Consider the following 22,508-nt stretch of genomic DNA (forward strand, 5'->3'; position numbering starts at 1 on the left):
ATTAAACTAAATAAGAAATCGTTTTGTTATATTGTAAACATCAGTAATGAAATAATAAAAAAAAGAACAGAGAAGACGTTTTTGTGAGGAAAAATAATGTTTTACGATAATTTTCAAAAATTAGATATATATCTATATATATATCTATTTAAAGATGCTAAAATAAAATATGTTTCTACAGACTACAAAGATCTATGGCTATAAAAATTATTATTATTACTATTATTATTATACAAAACGTCGATAGAATCACTTTTAACAAATTTTCTTTTTTTAAAACAATATCATTACAAAAAAAAAAAAATTATCAATTATTAAACAAAAAAATAGTGTAAGAGCTAACGAATGAGAAAAATATCAACGAAATTTTGTATGGAACATATTCTTTTTATTCAGCTTTCCTTTTTTACATGAACATATCATTGTATCCTGGTGGAGGAAATTCATCATTGTCAGGATTTTGTATTCTACGTGGCATTGGATTTACATCAGGAGGTCCAAAAGGATCAAACCTTGCTCCAGGTGGTACTGCTCCGCTAAAGAAATATTTTTATATTTATATAATTATTAATGCGAAACTAAAAACAAAATGCACAATTTCAAATGATATTTTTTAAACATACTGCGGTAATCTTCCAGGTACTCCTAAACCACCAATTCCTCTTGGATCCATACCCCATCTGAATGGTTCGAAAAGCATTCCTCCACCACCACCCCTACCTCTTCCAAACGGATCTAAATCTGCTCCACCTACTCTTCTTGGATCTGCTTCAGGTACCCTTTAATAAAAGCATGAAAAATTCATAAGGTAATTTAAAAAAATGACTAAGAATATATAGACAAACCCAATATTAATCGATATAAATATTACCAATGTCGCGAAGGATTCCTTGGAAGTGGATTGAATTCTGGTTGTACATAAGTCTCTCTAGGCTCTCGTTCAAAACTAGAAGTTGATGTTTGTGTAGATTGATCTTTACAATTATTAGGATTTAAAGGTCCTATAAGTTCTCCATATAATTTATATAAAACTGTTGGATACGATGGTATCATAACTTCTAATGGACCATGAAGTTCTTTAACGGTTTGTAATAAAGGAAACTCTACGTTTGTTATTTTTTCATCTTCTGTTCTCTGAAAGAGTATCCTATTAAAATAACGTCTGTAGGATAAAATAAATAAATGACTTAAGATATATTCTTATGTTACCAATAAATTCATAACCACATCTTCATCGGATTGTATTCCATATAAAAGAAACAATTTTCCATCTTTTAAATAACGTAGCCTATAATTAGGACCTTTGTTCCATTCCTCTGGAAGTAATTCTGAGCCTCTCTCAGATGGATCAAATATTCTCTATAATATATTAAATAAAATAAATATATTAATAATTTTCTCTTGGAACGGTGCATAATCATAGATATTTGATAGAACTGACGATGCAAACAGATTAAAGGTTTAGTCATAATGCAATATTATGCAATGATAGAAAATGACACGCAATAGTTTGTCCAGTAAAAATATTTGTATCCTATAAGAATAATAAAAAGTATACTAATAGTTAAATTACTTACAGAAATTCCATATCCTAGACATTTAAAGCCACACTTTACGAGATACCAATGCACCAATAATATAATAGCATCTTCTTTTTTACGAATATCATTGTCAACAGTTTTTTGTAATAATTCAAAGCCATATTCGACCTTCGTATTGCCGGCCATTATGAAAAAATGCAATGACAATCTTTTTACAGTTTCAGTGCATAAGAATCTCACTGAGAACGGCACTTGTTAGATTTATGATAACACTAGATGACCTGACAGACGTTATCCTGTTTAGTTGCCTAGATTAATACGTTTAATTGGTGGCATTTTGAAGAACGAACATTCTCTCTCTCAATTGAAAATAAAAAATTAATTCTCTTACTTTTTCTATATAACCATGTATACCACGTGTTAGTCTATCAAAACTTACCAAAAGTCGATATATTAAACTTTGAACATATTGCATGCAGGTAACTTCACCGTGTATTTACGTTACCCGTGCTCAAGTGACAATTTACGAAATTTCAATCTGAAATTTTTAAATTTTGTTAGCGATTTTCTTTATTTTTCTTTCCGTAAGAACCTTCTACAAAATATTAGAAAACTTAAAAAAAAGATGAATGAAATCGGTAAAGTCGTTCTCAAGTTATGTCGCGACCTAGGGAAACAGGGATTCATTTTTAAATATATAGATTATAAGTCACGTTAATAATAATTGTTTGAGGGCGCGATTAACATATGTGTAAAACAAGTGCGAAGCAATTTGACAAGATTAAAACTTTAAATTTCCTCACTTATTAATGCAAAAAATATCCCTATCATTTAATTTTAAATTTATTTCTTTACAGATGATAATTACAGAACTTATGATATAACGACCTATGCACAACGTAATCTGTTTTATCGACGCAGACTAATGGCATATGTCTGACATAACCATAATTTGAAACACACACTTTTATAAGATATAAGATATTATTATTTTATAATTTCTTTAGAAAGGAAATTTTGATCAAATAAAATATGGCTATGCTCGCAGAAGCTCGAAGGAAACAAAAGTGGATGTTAAATCCACGTGGGAAAGATTGGAGTAATGGTATGTGTGAAAAATAAAACAAATAATAATATTTTATAAGAATAATAATGTCCTGTTATAATACGTCTCTTTTTATAATTTATTTTCAATTAAAGTATAATATTAAATTTATTAATATTATTAAAAATATTATTTAATACCACTTCAATATAAATATATTACATTTTAGATACTAATAAATTTGGACAAAGAATGTTAGAAAAAATGGGCTGGACAAGCGGCAAGGGTCTTGGTATTAATGAGCAAGGTGCAACAGATCATGTAAGAGTTAAAGTCAAAAATGATACAGTTGGTATGTACAATCTTATAAATACATTGCATTCAAAATATATTTATCGTATAAATTTAACTAAGTTCTTATTTTTTAAAAGGCATCGGTTTTAAAAATGAAGAAGACAAGGCATGGACGGAACATCAAAAAGCATTTGATGATTTTTTGAGTTCTCTAAATGAAAATGCAGACTCTAATACGATAAAGAAAATAAATGCAGAAAATTCTGGAACCATTACTCAATCCTTAGAATTGAAATCTAAACAGAGTCGTGCACGAGTACAGTATGTATATCATATTATTATTATTATTATTATTATTGTAAAATGCAAATATTGGATACATTTAGTTCTAATCGATGAATATTTCACTTCACAGTTATCAAAAATTTACACGCGGTAAAGATGTAAAGAAGTACAGCGCAAAGGATTTAGCTGATATACTTGGAGGTAGAGATATTTTAAATAAGGAAAATCAAATTGAAGAACCGCAGGAAAAAAATACAAATGCTGGACACGATGTTGAAAATATTCCAGAAAGTACAGTTACTATAAACAAGGGCAGTATTACCGATTATTTTAAAAAGAAAACTTCACAGTTTCTTAAAGATAAAGATAATAGTAATACGAATTCTGTGAATGGGTCTGACGATGAAGTTGAACAATACAGAGGTTTCGGATTTTTATCCAAAAGTCCTAACAAGAAAAAAAGTAATAAGTCAAAGCTTGAATGCAATTATACCTTTGATAATCCTGCTTTAGATTTACATAATAGTAATGATACCGTATTACAAGAAAATACAAAATGCTTGAACAAGAGGAAAGGGGATACATCAATTGAAAATGATATGCAGAATTTAGATTATGAAGAAAATTGTGCAAAAAAGATAAAAATTGATGATAATGATAAAAATTGTAAGGAAGGTTTTATAAATATGGCCCTCGATTTAGATACCGATAATAATGAAAGTCATGTTACAAACAAATTTGAAGTTTCAAGAACAAATCTTGGTCTTACGAATGATGCATTAGATTTAACTGATGAAATTAAAGAAAAAAAACGGGTAACATTTAATAATCATGTAGAATATAGTACAGATTCTAATAAGAAGAAGAAACATACCGGTACACTGGATAAATTTGAAATTGATTCTAAAAAACGTAAAAAGAAACAAAAACAATTAGTTAATACTGATGTTTCGAATAAAATTGGTATCATTAATGAAGCATTGGATATTAATTTAATGTCCGAAGAATTAAAAGATAATAAAGTTAACGAAAGTAAAAGTAAAAAGAATAAAAAGCTAATAAAACAACAAAGAATGTCTAATCTTGAAACGATAGAGGAAACATCAGAAGAAGCAGGTACAAACAATGGTAGAGAAGTTGAAAACATGGATAACAATGTAGATCCGAATCTAATTAGTGAAGAAAATGCATTTGAAGAAAAAAATATAGAGATAAAAAAAAAGAAGAAAAAGAGTAAGAATAAAAAACACGAAACAGAGATCGACGAAACCATTAGTCACATATCAGAAAATATAAATAGTTCAAAGAAAAAAGAAAAAGTCAAAAAGAAAGATAAACATATAGTACTAGATGATGATATTACTTGTGAAAAAGTTACAGAAAAGACAAGTCATAAAAAAGAATCAAAGGAGACACATAGAAACGAAGAAGATATAACGAATGTACCATTGGATGAAATCAAAGAAATTTTCGTCGTTGAAGAAAAAAACGTAGTTGAGGATGAGCTCAAAAAAAAACTAAAACATCAGAGGAAGAATGATAAAAAACATATAAATGTAATAGATCTAGAATGTAAATTGGATCAAAATATTGATGATCTAAGAATAAATGAAGAAGTAAAAGTAAAAGCAGAAAGCAAACATAATATAAACGGCAAAGAATCTAATACTTTGAGTGATACAAAAGATGATGAAACAATCAATATAAGCAATTCAGAAATGCAATTACAAAATAGGAAACTTCCAAAAATAAAACACGAAGAAAATATGAAAAATAGATTTTTCATAGAAAGTTCAAAAAAGTATAAAAAGATAATAAGATCGCATTACAATTTAAATGACATAGTAAATTTTCCAGGTTCTAATTTGAATAAAATAAAAGATTACGGTGAAGATCTAATTCAATAATTTATGATTATATAGATTGTTCGCTATTAAATAGCTATAACGACGATACTATTTATTTGTATTGCTAAGTGTATATTTCGTTTGTAAAATGTATAATAAATATACTTCCGTGATCACACTAAGCTCTCGAACTCCGAAGAATTTGATGTGTTAAATGTTTCTTGTATATTATTAAAATTTCTTTTTATAATTCAATATTTTTTTCCATCATTATTTTTTAGAATTTTATAGAAAAAATTTCTATAAAACTAAGATAATAATATTAGATAAAAGTAAATATTATACATTTGTTTTTGTAGAATAATATTATGAAAATATATATTTTACAAAGTTTGTATATACAAATATTCATATCAGAGTCATATAACGATTTTCTTGAAGACTGTACAATATTACAACTGGTCGCAATTTTTCCTTGCGAATTTCTCTCATTTCTTCACAAATTAATTGGATATATTTCTTATGTCTAGGGTGCCTGAAAATAAAGCAGTAAAATATAAAATAATATAAGTATTCCAATGATATATATTGGATATGCTAATTGTCAATTAAAAATTATGATATACGAATGTAGGATTCGTGGAAAAATTAGACCATTGGACTGACTGTAATAACTTACTTATCGATAACGATTTGAATGCTTTTCTGAAAGTCTTGTTCCTCTTCGTCTATTTCCAGAAAACTGGTTATCGTTCGTATTACTGTCATATCTAAGAAAACTGCAAAAATTTCAATAGGAACTTTATGAGATATTCTTTGTAAATAGAATGACATTTGAGCGAGTATAGTATTTTTAAAACTACGCTTTGCACTGCCAGAAAGTTTATCTCTCTCTGATATGATAAAGTTTATATTAGCATTCGTTGGATTATTTGATGTAGTAACATCAGTTGCACTAGCTTTACTTTCAGATCTATTTAAAATTGGTAAAGGATTTTCAGTCTGTCGTTGAAGAAAATCAGCAATTTCTTGAATTCCAATTTTTCTTTCTTGAAATCTATCTTTTTCCCAGGTTTGTACTCTTAAATAACCTTTTTCATTGTTCTTTAATAATATTATTTGCGATATAGAATGTTCTTGACAATATTCTAATACTTCTTCTACAGTATTTGTATCTAATATAGTAGTTCTTATTCCTATCGACCATAGTTCACGAAGTACATCAGCCATTTCTTTTTCTCTTCTCGGAGATCCGTCACAATAGACAGCTACATCAATACCAAATTTATTTTCTCTGCAAATACTTTCAGACATTTCTTCAACTGCACAAACTAACTTGTCCAGTGATATACTGATTCCAACACCATACTGTTTAGTTTCTTTATTAGTCATTTCTGTACGTTCTAATATTTGTCTAAATGACATTAACATCTTATCGTAACGACCACCAGCAACAATAACGTCTTGTCCACCTTTTCGTCTATGTTTCAATTCACATGTAATTTGATATATGACACCGCTATATTGTTGAATTTTATAAACTAACAACGGAACAATCATAACTGGCCACTGAAATATTTGACATAAGATTTATTTAAAAATTAACATTCTTATTATATTTTCTTCTAAGTCATTTATTACCTTAACACCTAAAGCTTCTATATTGGCGATAACTACTTCTATGTCATGTAAAGCTTCCTTTGCTAAAGCTGCAGCGTCACCTTTTCTTTTTGTTATTGTTTTTAAAATACCTCTAATCTTGGCAATAGAACTTTCTGTTTCAAATAAATTAAAAAGTGTTTCCATTGCTTGGTCGGTAAGGCATAAACTAATTAAATGTGTTTGTACTTGAAACTTTGTACATTTTCCATCACGGGCATCGCATAATATTGAATAAATATCTTGATATTTTTCATCTTCTATTCCGCAATACATTAATACAGCTTGTAATAATAATGTATGGTTTAAACGTATTGTAAAATTACGTTCTCTTAAATGTGGGATTTCATTAAAAATCTCCCAAGCTATAAAAATTAATTCAGCTTCCGCCATTAAATTATTTGCCATAGGACTTATTATATCAAAAGCACATTCATACAATTCTCTCGGATGAAATCCACGAACCTATAATGTAACAATCATTAAAATTTGATAATTCCGTAATGTGTATTGCGCATATTTACCTTTTTTTCTCGAAAAACACGTTCTATTGCATATCTCCGAACGTAAGGAATTTTATTCCATACAACATATCTGGCAAATGGTGCTCTTAGGTCATGTGGAATGGAAACAATACTTCCAGTTCGCGTCATAAGTTGTACGCTCGCATCAGTAAAATTATTATGCTGACTGGACTTCGGCATTAAGAGTGGAGTGTTTAAACATATACCACCATGTTTTTGAAATATTTCAATAACTTTAGCTTTAACATTCTCTTGTAAATACAGTCTTTTTGATGAAATAAGATTAGCAATTTCCTTAGCAGTTAAATTCATATCGTATGTGATGTCTTCTGCTGCTGTTACCTCTTGCATAAAACAAGAAGCAACTAAATACTTGTATGCTTTGCTTTGAGTATTAGATAAGGTATGTCGCACCATTTCTTGAAGTTCAGTTTCTTCTAATTGTGGAGGAGGTAAATATTCAGATGAAAGTAATTCTTGTGCTGTCGGTCGCTGACTAGGATCATGATTTAATAACCAACTATAAGTAATAAAGTAAGAATTTTTACATTCTATCTTTGAAAATATTTAATAGTAATAAGAAATAAAATATTATGCAAATTATTACCGAAAAATATGCACTTGATGAGGCATGTCGGATTCCGATATGTCAGAAGGCAAAATAATATCTTTTGATCTCAAATTTAATAATACTTTTACTCTCTCCATTCCAGTATTAAGAGGTTTATAACACATTTCAAAAAGTATAATTCCCAAACTATAAATATCTACTTTTTGGTTGTAAATAGCCTTTGCAGTTTTTGCAGAAAGTTCTGGAGCCGCGTATAGAGCTGTACCTACCTCACCTGTTAAAGATCTTAATTCATCTACATCATAACTTGCATCTAAATAAAAAATAATATGTCTCATCATTTTAATAATTAAATAATTATAATACCAAATGTAGAAAGAGAGAGAGAGAGAGAGAAAATATTAAAAATCATACCTTTTTCTAACTTATCAGTTTCTTTGTCATTATCTACAGTCTGTGCTAACGATGATAATATATTACTTGTAGCAAGACCAAAATCTCCAATTTTAACATGGTCATTACTATCCAAAAAAATATTAACAGGTTTTAAATCTCTGTGTATCATACCCTGCTGATGTATATGCGTAAGACCTTCAACAATTTCTCTGAACAATCTCCACACTCGTTCTTCATCTTCATATAAACCATTATCAATTGCAGTTCTCAAAGTGCTTTTCTCGCAAAATTCCATTTGTATATACATAAATTGTATTTCTTTTCCTCCAGAAGAATTAAGGGTATTGACATTAGATTTTTCATGATCATTGGAATTATCAGGACTGGCTTGAGAAATGTCTTCTTTAAATTCTATACTATCTGAAGAATCTATTCGACGGAATGTTCTCACTCTAAAATATGTTTATTATAAGTTAAAACATTTTTAAAATGATCTTATTACAAAGTATTACTTACACAAATGAACTATCATCATCACTATCGGATTCAGAGGACGCATCTGAATTGTTGCTTTCACTATCAGCTGTATTAGCTGCACTTGCTACAGATTCATATGATATACTCCATTCAACATCTTGTATAGGTGGTGCAAGCTTTTCGTCACTTCCCTGATGCTAAAAATTTACGTTAGACATTGTTACAATATAAAAAAAGTATACAACGGTATAAACATATTATAGAACAATCGCTACATATTATTTGATTCAATTTTATTGACGTCATGATTAACAATATATTTACATTAACTGTATTTAATTTGGTCAGTTCGTTGCTTATATTTATGGAAGAAGTAGTCAAATGTAGTATTGATTCATTATGCTGCAACGAATCATCTATGGTAGCACTTTCAATCCATGAGTTATAATAACGAACGACATTTTCATGATTCACACGTGAAAGTAATTTAACTTCACGTGTAATCTTTCGATTTAACTGACGCTTTTTTGGATTTAATTCAATTCGTTTGATAGCATATACACCTCTATCTAATTTGTTTTTAACTTTCAAAACATCTCCATATGCTCCCTTTCCCAGCCATTTTAATATCTCAAATTCATTTCGTATACGCGATTGTCCACCCAATGTTGGTAAATGAAGTTCAATGTCAGAATCTGGCTTTTCAGGTTCATCATCTTTTTGTTCATTATTAGTTTTCAATTTGAGACGAGACAAACTATGATCGAGAGGTGTTTTAATGAAACTATGTTGTAACAATTGTTCCGCAGACCAACGCAATCTTTCATCGTTAACAAGACATTTTGAAATGAAGTCTTTTAAGTGGGGCTGAAAAATAGAGAAAAAACTATATTGCTTAGAATAAAAATATTTCAATAATAGATACATATATTCATTATAAAATACCTGTAATATTATTGTTAAATCGATATCCTTCCCTGATACTATAGTTCCTTTGAGTAAAGAGAGCATCAATATACCAAATCGATAAATATCTGTTTTTTTACCACCTCTACCTTGAATAGTTGGAAAATCATGTTCTACTTTGGCTAAGGAACTAGTGCGATATATATCTGCTAATCTTTTATCTAATGAATAATCAGCTAGTCTTATTCCACCGATATGATCTATAAAAACACTTGTATCGCGCAAATCCCTATGTACAACATTATTCTCATGAAGGTACTGCAATGCTGAGAGAATGCCAGAAGCCAAATGCCTGAGTATGTCTATATCAATCGAAATGTTTTCCATAAGAAAAAATGCACATGAGGTACCAACCTATTTTTATAAAGTATAGATATTTTATTACAAAATATATCATTAATTATTGAATAATAATAATAATACATTATATAAATTCTCAATATATAAATATACAAGTACATACCACAAATTCTTGAAGTATGTATATTATTATATTATTGTTATCTTGCACATATTTCATATTTAAATAATGCACTAAATTTGGATGATGTAATTTGTGTAAATGATTGAGTTCTTGCTCAAGACTACTGATTTGTTTCATAGCATACTGTAAATCTGCAATATCACGCTTTTCTTGTTTCTCTTTATGTGTACCATATTTTAATGTCCATTCTGTAACCACTACTAGTTCACCCGATGTCATGTCCAAACCAGCATATACGATAGAACCTTTATTGCTATGACCTAAACACTTTCCTCTATGTATTTGTCTTTCTCCTTTACTATTATCAAAGTGGAGTAACTTTGTGCCTCTATGTTCACATAGAGAACCTTCAGAACTTTCGGATGTACTTATACATCTACGTCTAGAATATGTCCTTACTTTTTCTTGCGGAGATGATGGTAAAGTTTGAGATGCTACATCTGATCCAAAGTATTTTCGAGCAAAATTACGCATTTCAGCTTTCAATGCGTCTTGTCGCTTTTGAATCTCATCTTGTAATACCTTATCGAACAATGTTAGATTATAATAGTTAAACTAATAATATTGTATACGTATTATATAAAATATAATAATAACAACCTGTCTCTCCTTGTCTTCTTTAAGTTGTTTCTCTTGCATCTCATACTGTTTCTTTTCTTGATGTCTAGATATCATTTCTTCGTAGAAACTGCTATAACTTGGTTTATTGTGTTCATGTAAATATTTTTGAACGTGTTGAGCAAGTTCAAATATCATAACTTCGCCACTTAATTGATAAGCTAAACGTGTAAGTTCGGTGTATAAAACTTCTACTTGCTGATTTGACAAACCTTGGCTATTTTTTAATTCCATGGTGGGCACACTACAAAAATCAATAATAAAAAAAAAAAAAAAAAATTGAATACATCAGTAGAAATAAAAAAGCAGGGAGTGGGGGAGAGGATAGTTCATTAACTTACACGTCAGGATACTTTTCTCCGCATGTTATATGTAAATCTATTTGCGCATAAATTTCGGCTGGTCCAGACATTCCTTTCTGTGGTGTTAATGTTATTGAAATATCTAATGGTTGCCATTTCTTTTTAGTCTTATTTTTTCTCAAATCGCGCAACTCATCACCAAATATAGACTGCAAATATTCGATTTATTAATTATTATTATTATTATTGTTATATATATATATAAAAAAAAAAAAATGTAAACACTGATGATAAACACGCAACGATAAAAAAAAAAAGGTATACTTTCAAAACTTCCAATTCGTTATCCTGACGATCTTTGCATGATTCAATGTTAGACATTTTGACTAAATATTATTTATACATTTTAAACACTCTTGTCGGTTAAAAATATGAGCACAATATTATTCACTTTAGTTTAATAGTTTCTTATAGGACATCGCTGGTGGATTATTTATTGAAATTTTAACCTTAAAATCCAATATTTCCAGCATACTAACATTTATTTTACAGTGAGAATACTCCCGGCAGTTTTCTTAAAATATTATTTATATGTACAGTTATTGTTAAATGATATTTTTGAACGTGCACTTTAACTGTTTAATTGAAACCTTATAGACGAAAGGATGAACGTAGAATCCCGCATCTTTCGGCACTTCTCTAACATTTCCGTTGTATTCGCGCCGTCAACATATTTACGTGCATGAAAAAAACTGATTCTCGTTAGTGTCCATTATTACCGACAGAGTCGCTAGTGTATCACGAATTCATATTTTTATTTGGCTGTGTTTAAATTCATGTATATTTATATTCTTTATACGTATCCCTACGCGTTATAACAAATTTATTAACAATACTTGTTAATTGTGGATATAATGTTTATAAATTGTTATATTGTTTAAAACTTGTTTGCATAATATTTTTGTTTTAACCTATGCAATGCTTATTACCATAGAAACTGTTAAACGTTACGTCGTTTACAATTACTATTATTTAGTTAAAAAAAAGTATGTATATTTATGTTTGATATTAAATATTTTTATAGACAATTAATATAAATAATTTTAAATTTAAGATAAAACAACAGAGCTCTTGTATTAGTGGTTATAATTTTATAACAATGTCTATGGACTATACAGAACGTTATATCTTTGAAGCAGAATGGTACGACAAGGTTGCTTGTATATTGAAAAAATTTTATCTATATTATTATCCAGCAGATAATACTGTTGAATTGGTATGGATTAAAAATTATATTCTTTTTTAATTTTCTATTATATATAAATATTTTATTTTTAATGTTTATTTGGATATTGCAGTTTGATTTGAAAACAAAGAAAACGTTTTTAAGAAGAACCAAATGCGATGGCATTCAAGCAAAAGATTTTTATGTTGGAGCAATTGTAACTATATATTCAAGAAACATAAAAATTACTGACTTCGCTGATCAGGGTACGAAGACTAAATTGCAAACGTTAACACAAAAGTAAGAGTCATTATTTTATTGGCGATAATATTTAATTAAGATTTAGATATTTATAATTATTAATTATTATTTTACATTTCAGGACTTTTGCAATGATAAAACCAGATGTAATGGATAAAATGGGGGAAATATTAAAACGGATAATGACTCATAATTTTCATGTCGCTAATATTAAGATGGTAAAACTTACCAAAGAACAAGTGACAGAATTTTGTAAAGGGAAAGAATCAGCTCAATTACCGTAAGTGATAAATATTTTTTACGCAAATTATATGTAAGTTCTTTGTGTATATACATATATTTTTCCTCGTACAGATATATTATAAATTTCCTTACATCTGAACCTGTCGTAGCGCTAGAACTTTTAGGAGATGATGCTATTGCACAATGGCTAAAAGTCATAGGTCCAGAAGATAGCGATGAAGCTCGTAAAACAGCACCATCTTCTTTAAGAGCGTGTTACGGAAAAGATAATATTCAAAATGGTTTTCATGGTTCTGAGAATCCAGATGCAGCGGAGCATGTAAATTTTTTTTAAAAACATGATACGCATTACAGATTTCAACTTTAATTTAATTTAGCTTATCTGTTTCAGGAATTATCTTTTTTCTTTCCAGATCAAAAAAGCAGGAAGAAAGGACCTGGTAATACTGCAACATTAAACAATTGTACATGCTGCATTATTAAACCGCATGCAGTACAACAAAAACTTATAGGTAATTAATATAATTTTTCTCTTAAGTGTAATCATCAAATTATATAGTAGTTATTTTAATTGTGTTGCATAAATATGCATAGGTCACATTGTTGAAGATATCCAGAAAGCTGGTTATACAATTACTGCAATTCAACAATTTCATGTGGATTCAGTTAATGCAGAAGAATTTTTAGAAGTCTATAAAGGAGTACTCACAGAATATGGAGTAAGTTATTAATCGACTAATTTTTAATAAGAATGTCAAGGATGACATAAAACAGAATTATTAATCTAATACTAATATTTCTAAAATAGTCTATGGTAAGTGAGTTACAGTCTGGACCTTGCATTGTTATGGAAATAACTCATAAGGATACAGATTGCGATGTACACACAGACTTTAGAAAATTTTGCGGTCCAATGGATCCGGTAAATGTTTTAATTTAATTCTTCCAATAAAATTTACATTGAAAGCATTTTCTTCCTATACATTTATAGAAGGATTTATACTATAAATTCTATTCTAGTATTCATTTTCAAAGATAAAAGTTTTCTAAGCAAGCCAATTATTTCATATCTCCGAAAATATGTTGTTGAATGTCTTATTTAAATTTTTTGTAGGATATTGCTCGTCAAATAAGACCAAATACTTTAAGAGCAAAATATGGAAAGACGAAAGTACAAAATGCTGTTCATTGTTCGGATTTACTAGAGGATGGACCATTAGAGGTAATTCAATTATACGAATTATTTAATATGGTGAATCTCTATCTATTTTTAAATAACATTTGTAAATATTCTTTAGGTTGAATATTTTTTCAAGATACTTGATGAAATGTGAACATTATAATTATTGCTGCCAAGCAACCATTACTTTTTCTTTTTTTTTTATCAAGGAAGGATTTTTAAGTAAAGATGAACTTTATTTTAATTCCTTTTATTTATAATAAAACTTTAAATGCTAATATTTTCGTTTTATTTAATGGAAACGTACAAAACGTTGTGCGGTGTACGCCAGAGGGATAATATAAATCTTTAAAAGAAAACTTTCGTAACATTTATCTTTTATCGTGCGGAACGTCAATGCCGTAGAAATCTCAACTCGATAGTTTTAATTTAAAAAGTTAACTTTTCCCGTTTCTTTTGAAACGGCTATTATTCTGATTTATGTGGCAATCTATTATTACTGTATATATAAGAGGTTTATAGCATTTAAGTAAACCAAAGTTTATATAAATAGATTAAATGAAATACTAAAGAAAGAAATTTATCTCGAGATATTTCGATTAATAATTTATTTCAATATTAAAATTTATTTTTTTCTTTTGATACAAAGAAACACAGGACACATTTTTATTTCATTTTACTAATCATATCAATTTTGGCTCATTTAAATAGATAATAGGTTCATTGTTTGATATAATACTAAAGAAAAGTAGAGAAAATTAATAAATTAATATACTATGTTCTATATCATTTATTATTTAACAGTTATAACAATTATTTTCATTTTGTATTTATTCATTATTAAAGAAATTTCTTTTAAATATGAGTAAATTAAGTATATCGATGAAATACTTTGATAATAAAATTCACCAAAATAATAATACAAATAATAAAACAAAAGAAAAAAGCAAAAATAATGAAATTGTATTTATCACACAAAAAATATAATTTGTCTTGTGTTAAATAAATTGTAATGTATTATACTGATAATACATAAACTATGATCGTGTAGGTAAACTTAGGTAACTATAATACTAGCTTTGCTTTATTAGAATACGCTTTTTCAAGCTGGTGTTGGTATAACGCAATCGGAGAGCTCAGTAGCCTGCACGACATCGCGTTGTGCAGACATACAAGAAAACTCGAACGTGATCGGCACGACTTATTCGCGAATAAAAAAAAAAGAAAAAAAGAAGAAGAGAAAAGAAAAAGAAAAAAAAAGTTAAATAACTGAACTTTAAGAGGAGTTGTATGATCGATCTTCTTGGTAATATATAACGTGAAACCACAAATCGATTTTATATGAACGTATCGATCTTTTTAATTAATTAATTAATTATATACTACATATTTTTTATATATTTAAAACAATATATATACATATATCGTTAAATTTTATAAATAATACTGGACAATCCTAGTAAGTATTATAAATCTTAAAAAGAAAACACTTTGGTATATCGATGTAATTTAAACAAACAAAACCAAAAAAAAATAACAACAACAAAATCAACGATCGATATTTTCCCTATTCGAAAATATATAACAAAACGTGAGTGAACTTTTATGGAATGCATTAAAGGTAAGATTAACTTTCATAATATAACGAATTATTTAATTTATTTAATATTTTAATATATACGAATATAATGGAAAATTGAGAAATAATTATTGAATTTTTTCCAATAATATATTTTTTGATACATATATATTTTTTTTTTTTTTTGTATAAGTTTCGAAATCAATGCGATCGATGTAAGGAAAATAAGAAAGCGTAAGAGAGTTCAACAACAATATTCGCGTGTGAAATATTTATCGGTAATTTGCCGAAGCAACAACCCTAACGCGTCCACTTTTTATGACATCCGTCTTTCGATCTAAACTAATTCGCAAGTTCCTTTTGTGAATTCGTTCGATGTAAATCACGAAGAAGTACGTCATCGTTAATAGAAAGAGAACGAGTGAACAAATTTGATTATTCGTGAGTGCAACGTAATTTCATTGAATAATTTTGAAAAAGAAATATAACGTATACCAACGAAGGTCGATATTGAAAGATATATATATAACAGATTGTTTTGTTCAATTAAATTATTTCTATTTCAAGAATTCGTCGATTACACGTTGTATTATTTCATTCATTTTTATATTAGATCTAACAAGTCGTATTATTTCAACAATAATTTCGACTATACGAACACGTGCCACGTGCTTTTAATTTAAAACAAACAAAAAAAAAACCACATGAAAATAATTGAATAATTATTTATAATTATTAATATTATATATTATATATATATATAATTTATGAAGATAATTCTTATATAATATAATATTTTTTTTAAACGATTCACGATAATTCCAATATATATATAGATCAAATTATACACACACATTTATTTTATTGAACATTAATTATTATATACTGTCATACAGTTTTATCATTTATAAAAAAAACAATTACAAATATATATTATATTTTTTAATTAATAACACGTACAAAAATAATACAAGGATAAAAAAGTCTCCTTCTAGTTGTGTATATATGGATGCATATGCATATGCATGTATATATATATATATATATATATTGTAATATGTTCTTTGAAAGCTCGAGGGTAATTTGCGAGTTCCTCTTTGGACGCACTCTAGAAAGAAGACTGGAATCTCTTCTTTGGATATAGACACGCTAATAATCATCAACCTCGATGCACTTGACCCGATTTGTTTAGTTTGTCTCGTTGGTATCGTACTTGACTAACGGCAAGCATAGTGAAAGCAACGTCAAATGTGTCCGATCTCTTGAGATTGCAATGACTTTTACCTAACCAACAAGTGTATGGGGCCTAACAATAAGTGGAAATATATATTGCTAAATGTTCTTTCACTTTTTCTTTTTTTTTTAAATTAATTTTTTTCTTGTTTTTTTTTTTCTCAACACTAATCGTTCTCTAAAAAACCATCATTAGTATATAAAATTCAATAATATATTCGATACGTTGTTATTGCATCATAATTATAACTATTTTTACATTAGTATTTTTTTATTATTATAGCAAATATTTCAATTGACTATTATCTGTGCATCAAGTTGTACAACATATAATTTTTTTTGATTGATAGAAAATTGAGTTGTTTGACCGGTTATGGTATAAATAAAATACACGGAATTATCAATAGGTTTAATGTTAGAAACAAAAAAATGTTTCATTTCGAAAAGTGTATTTATTTGAAATAAAATACATTATTCACGAATACTTTGCTATATATATTATTGTTCTTCTATCAAAATAATGAGAAACACGTTGGATTGAAAATAATTAATTTCGTGATCAATTTAAAAAAAAAAGAAAAAATAAAAGAAAAAAAAAGATCTATCGATCAATGTTCCTTTTATTCGCGTTCACGACTAAGTAATATTACCATTTTTTGTTTAAACTTACATCTAGAAATGTTTATTACGAATTCCATTGTCCAATGGTGTATTATTAGTATTAACCTGCATTATAGTTACGTTTCGAAATGCATTTAACGTTATTATTAAAAGCTTGTAATATAGTTTGAACTGAATCGAGTAGAGTAGAGAACGTGTTTTTAAATTGAAATTCGATCTCTCGTATTACGCAAAACTTTGTTATACTAGGTTTACCTTTTTGTGATTTAGAAAGAGAGAGACAGAGAGAGAGAGAGAAATAAAGATCATTAAAAAAATATAAGATTTAATCGTAGACGGATATTTATTTTTTTTTTATTAATCAACTATATTCACTCGTCGCACACTTATTTTCTTTTTTTTTTCTTTTTTTTATGTACGAGTTAAAAAACAATTACTTATTATTTAACGATCCATTAAAAACAAGTTAAATAATGCTAAACAAATATGTTACGAATTTTGATACGATCATTATAAACGTTATCCAATGCACAATCTCTTATAAATAATTGTATTTAATTATTATTATTACTGACACGTGAAAATTGTTTCGAACGTTATTAACGACATTCTTTTATGTTACAAATCGATTTAACAAAAAAAAAAAAATCACTAGTAATGTTAATTATTTCATTTATATTCCACTGTCACGATCAATGTAAAAATAATAGCTTTGAATCGTTAGAAAAATCTTTATCATCATCATCATCATCATCATTATCATCATCATCATCATTACCAAAGATAAATTTCTGTGAATTGACTCATATATTACTCGTACAAAAAAAAAAATAAAACTTACTGAAAGTTAAAACCTTCATGTGTATATTATAAATTTTTAATTATTAATAATTAAATATATATAATTGTCAGTAAAATAAAATAAAACAACACGCATATTATACTCGTAAAAAACTTATTAATAATAAGTAAAATACTTAGAAAAAAAAGGATCAAACCTTTTGTATGTCTATTAATTGTATACTTTCTTTGATACGATTAAATCACTTTAAATGATTTGACATTTGACACTTGTGACAAGGAATAGTAACAGCATGACACTGTCACGATTAAAGTTCACTCGAAATTAACCCCAATATGTTAAATACGATTTTGCGAATATTGCATACTCTTTTTAATTCGAATAAATAATTCAAACGTTTAAATACAATAGAATTTAAATCATATATAAACGACACATAAAAGACACATACATACATAAATATATATATTAATATTTATATTATTTACGATAGAATAAATATTATCGTGATTTTGATCTCTCAGGATCATATATAATATAAAAAATAAATATAACAACTTTCTCTAATATGTATATTAAAATAATACTTTGAATGAATAAGTCCTGTAAAAATAGCAGCTGTTGGGTTCACCCAGTTACGACTTTCTATGTCTCGATAACATCCGTTACAAGAAGAAGAGCTTCGAACGTAATCAGACAAAATGGATAATTGAGGTGACCCATTCTTATAAAAGATATACTGTCTGTATATATACATATATATATACATAGATATACATATATATAGATATATTAAAACCCTCTTATTCTCTGTTATTTGATCCGTTCCACGAACTACCGTACTCTTCCATTTTGAAAACTGTTGCATCTTTAAGATTTGTTATTTCTTATTATACACCGTTTATTTGTTTTGTTTTGTTTTTCTTATCTTTACTCCTAGATCGTAATTCTATTAGAAAAAGTGAAAGTTACTTATTCGATATCTCGCAAATCGTATCTTCATCTTCGTGCCAAGCAAAAGGAATAAATGATGCGTTCGTGATCATAGTTGTTCATCGATCATTGTCACTCATTTCATACTAATGTAAGATGTAAGAATAATTCCTGCCTAACCTTTTATTATTGTCCTTCGTTCTCTCTTGACATTTAAAATAACTTTTCCCATCTTTATAAAGATAAACGAGGAGGAGGAGAAGGAGAATCCCATCCTATGGGTATTTATATACTTTTGTGTTAGTAAGTATTCTCACTTACTATGTAACACCACGTCGTATCTCTCACTTTACACACACACACACACACACACGTTAGAATTATTCAAACGATTCTTCTTATTACATTCTTCGACGTGAAACTTCTTTTTTATTGTACATTTTTGTGACAACGCGGATCATCTCGATTTCATTTTATATTATACGTGTGTTACACATTGCAGATTTTAATTTATAATTTATTTCAATATTTTATATCTAATTGGGACGCGAGTATAAATAATTGTTTCGTTATGATTAATATTGAATTCTTTTTATTTTTTTGTTATTTTTTTATTGCAACTTCTTGAATTGTTTTATAGACAAAATCGTTCTTAAATTATTATTAAGAAATAATAATTAAATAATATCTCATCTCATCTCTCATCTTCGAGGCAAGGCAATTTTCTTCAAACAAAACAAATATTTATTTTATTTCTAAACTTTCAATTGGAAGATGTTGTTAAACGATAAAAATAAAGATAATAGTAAAATTCAATAATACAAGATTTCATTAGTTACAATAAATAATAACATTAAATAAATGATAATTAGAACATAAAATATTTAAAAATCAAATAATTAATACAAATAATTTAAAATCGTAATTATTTGTTTCCCAAATCGATATCCAATGATACTTTTCAAACGATCATTGAATAAAATCAATGGAAGAAACGTTTAATTAAATATTAAACAGTTTAAAATCAAGGAAGAGTATAATAAAGTTACTTACCAAGTGACCCTCATTTATGTGAACCTTGAAAGAAGAACGTGCAATCCGTTATAATGCATAGTTCTACTTCCTAGTAAAACTATTAAACATTTTCGTCAACGCGTACGGTTTTGTACGATGATCCTTTAAAAACATTAATTGATCGTTCGATCAATTATAATCGATTCTTCACTCTCGATATCAATATGTTGTTTTTTTTTTTCTTTCCCCCCCCCCCAATTTTTTTTAAAATTATTTTCATTCAACGAACATCGAGACCGGTATTTATAAATAACTCGTTTGAAATGATGCTCGTCAAACCATCAACCATTAAAAAACTAGTTCCTCGAAAATTATCCGAGTAACTTAAATTCAACGTGTTGTGTTAGTGTGTAACTATGTATACGTGTGAATGTTTCAATCCGATAAATAAGTAAATTGTCATGTTCTTATTGGCCGTTTTCTCGTAATAAAATCATTTAACGAGAGTATAACTGTTAAATATTTCAATTTATTTTTAACAGACTTCTTTAAGAGAGAGAGAGAGAGAGAGAGAGAGAGAGAGAGCGAGACAAAAAATGTTTTTAATCTACGTGTGTGTGTGTGTGTGTGTGTGTGTGTAAGAGAGAAAGATAGAGATTTCATAAAAAAAAAAAAAAAATAAATCCGATACCTATCATAGATAAAATAATACAAAAGGCATACCTACACGTGATTCTTTTTGTTGCACCAATGACGGAAATGAATCGATCATTGGGGAAGTGGGGAGTGGGGAATGGGTGGGGAGTTATTTCGAGAATGTTTAAATGAAATCGCGAAGCGTGAAATTTGCCAATGCAACCAACGTTATCTATTCGTTTCAAGAATTGTATGTTGCATATAATATGCGTCACTGATATATAAAAAAAAATATATTATATAGTTATTATTTTATATTTTTTTAAAATTCTTCTTCTTCTTCTTCTTCTTTATATATATAAATTATATAATTGAAATGAATAAATCGAAAAATAATGAATTTTTTAATTAAATAAGTAATTTGTCAAATTAGAAATAGGTTTATAGTTTGTTTTTCTTGTTCATTAATGCGTTTTGTTTTTTTTTGTTGTTGTTACACACATTAATTATCCAATTTTTATTTCTATCTTTTAGATAATAGTCTAATGTCTTAAATACGTTATGGTTTTTAAACTCGTATTCTAGCATGAAGGAAATAAGTATTTAGCATTCTATAATCGTAAACTCTTATTACCGGTAACAACCAGTGCCTATCAACCTTAAACATTGTTCATACGAACGATACGTTTCCTTTTCTAACCTTCGATCAATGTTGTCTTGTAATATTACTTATTACTAATCATTTGTTTCACGTTTTAAATTAGGGAATTTTTTTTTTATGGAAATTTTTACCATTGGGTAAAAATGAGCCTAAACACACACATACACACACACACAAAGAAAAATATTTCGTAATCTTAATTTACGACTTTTCGTTGAACGAATCGTACAATTCTTTTTATTTTTGTAGAATTTCGAAGAATTCCGCCCCCCCACCCAAAAAAAAAACAAAAAAGAAAGTAATCGAAAATTGGTGAAATCAAATTTACGAGTCACGCGTGTTTAATCGAGCCATCGTTATGTTCTTTTTTTAAACATTTAAATTAAAATTTGAAACATCTATATAAACGATTACACGTATATATGTATTATAGTATTCGTTATATCGAATGTTCGAACATGTTCGATGAAATTTTTCGTAACATTAACGTATTATACATATTTTCACGCGTTATTTTATTATTCAAAACGTTTTATCATATTTTGTGACGACCTTGAATGCTATACTATACGTATAACGATAAAATTATTGTCATTTAAATATTACAATAAAAAAGAAATAAAATAAAAAATAAACACGAAATATGCAATCTCTTCTTTCGGAAGGATATACGAAATATAAATGAGATTAACATTTATTACGAGATTTCTTTTTCAACGATTCAAAGTATCGAGTTAAATCGAAAAAAAAAGAAAAAAGAAAAAAAAATAAGAAAAAAGGAGACGACAAAAAAAAAAAGAAAAGAACGATCGTTCCTAAAGTTGTCAAGAAAACGGTTGAAGGAAGAGAGTACTTAACACTCAACTCGTCGTTTTCTTACGTTACAAGCAAGGTCCACCGGCATGCGCGTGCGCGCGCGCGCGCACAAGTTATGCAATTACATTTGTAATGGGGGCCAACGTTGATCGTCGACCAACGACGGTGCCAGTAATTCGTGGTAATTACTATATTCGCGTCTCGTAATCCACCATGATCCTTCGGTTATGCGCGTGACATGATCAAAAGATTTTTACTTTTTTCTTTTTTTCTTTTTTTTTTTTTTTTTTTTTTT

The 22,508-nt window shown here is 27.8% G+C and overlaps 5 protein-coding genes across 7 annotated transcripts in view; 3 read left to right on the forward strand and 2 right to left on the reverse strand.

Moving 5' to 3' along the window:
* Positions 1–371: 371 nt before the first annotated feature.
* Positions 372–1,977, reverse strand: LOC106793791 (proteasome inhibitor PI31 subunit). Its single transcript, XM_014760996.1, has 5 exons — positions 1,578–1,977; positions 1,210–1,359; positions 872–1,134; positions 624–779; positions 372–536 (listed from the first exon to the last, which is right to left on the reverse strand). Exons 1-5 carry the CDS (start codon positions 1,725–1,727, stop codon positions 407–409), a joined length of 849 nt encoding a protein of 282 aa, XP_014616482.1. The 5' UTR covers positions 1,728–1,977; the 3' UTR covers positions 372–406.
* A 450-nt stretch (positions 1,978–2,427) lies between these two features.
* Positions 2,428–5,210, forward strand: LOC106793826 (G patch domain-containing protein 4-like). Its single transcript, XM_014761059.1, has 4 exons — positions 2,428–2,646; positions 2,816–2,938; positions 3,018–3,201; positions 3,296–5,210. Exons 1-4 carry the CDS (start codon positions 2,574–2,576, stop codon positions 5,070–5,072), a joined length of 2,157 nt encoding a protein of 718 aa, XP_014616545.1. The 5' UTR covers positions 2,428–2,573; the 3' UTR covers positions 5,073–5,210.
* Positions 5,124–11,735, reverse strand: LOC106793825 (eukaryotic translation initiation factor 2-alpha kinase 4). Of its 3 annotated transcripts, none has more exons than XM_014761058.1 (13): positions 11,660–11,735; positions 11,049–11,218; positions 10,690–10,951; positions 10,069–10,611; positions 9,585–9,959; positions 8,964–9,506; positions 8,679–8,836; positions 8,181–8,614; positions 7,803–8,079; positions 7,196–7,715; positions 6,654–7,136; positions 5,692–6,581; positions 5,124–5,547 (listed from the first exon to the last, which is right to left on the reverse strand). In XM_014761058.1, the coding sequence occupies exons 2-13, from the start codon at positions 11,117–11,119 to the stop codon at positions 5,421–5,423; spliced, it is 4,683 nt and encodes a 1,560-aa protein (XP_014616544.1). In that variant the 5' UTR covers positions 11,120–11,218; positions 11,660–11,735; the 3' UTR covers positions 5,124–5,420. The 3 variants fall into 3 exon arrangements, with proteins under 3 accessions (XP_014616544.1, XP_014616542.1, XP_014616543.1); XM_014761056.1 differs by having other exon boundaries at positions 11,334–11,727; XM_014761057.1 differs by having other exon boundaries at positions 11,549–11,726.
* Positions 11,736–11,786: 51 nt separating this feature from the next.
* On the forward strand, positions 11,787–14,509 carry LOC106793828 (nucleoside diphosphate kinase 7). Its single transcript, XM_014761060.1, has 10 exons — positions 11,787–12,055; positions 12,124–12,285; positions 12,368–12,534; positions 12,617–12,775; positions 12,850–13,057; positions 13,130–13,250; positions 13,333–13,457; positions 13,547–13,660; positions 13,853–13,960; positions 14,037–14,509. The coding sequence occupies exons 2-10, from the start codon at positions 12,169–12,171 to the stop codon at positions 14,070–14,072; spliced, it is 1,155 nt and encodes a 384-aa protein (XP_014616546.1). The 5' UTR covers positions 11,787–12,055; positions 12,124–12,168; the 3' UTR covers positions 14,073–14,509.
* Positions 14,510–15,028: 519 nt separating this feature from the next.
* The window catches only part of LOC106793789, a 16,387-nt gene continuing 8,907 nt past the window's right edge, over positions 15,029–22,508 (forward strand). Inside the window, exon 1 of the mRNA XM_014760994.1 lies at positions 15,029–15,539. The gene's annotated coding sequence lies outside the window, so the exon portion shown is untranslated. The remainder of the gene's footprint in view (positions 15,540–22,508) is intronic.

Source organism: Polistes canadensis, unplaced genomic scaffold, assembly GCF_001313835.1.
Source record: "Polistes canadensis isolate GaletaPanama2010 unplaced genomic scaffold, ASM131383v1 scaffold_19, whole genome shotgun sequence".
NCBI lineage: Eukaryota > Metazoa > Arthropoda > Insecta > Hymenoptera > Vespidae > Polistes > Polistes canadensis.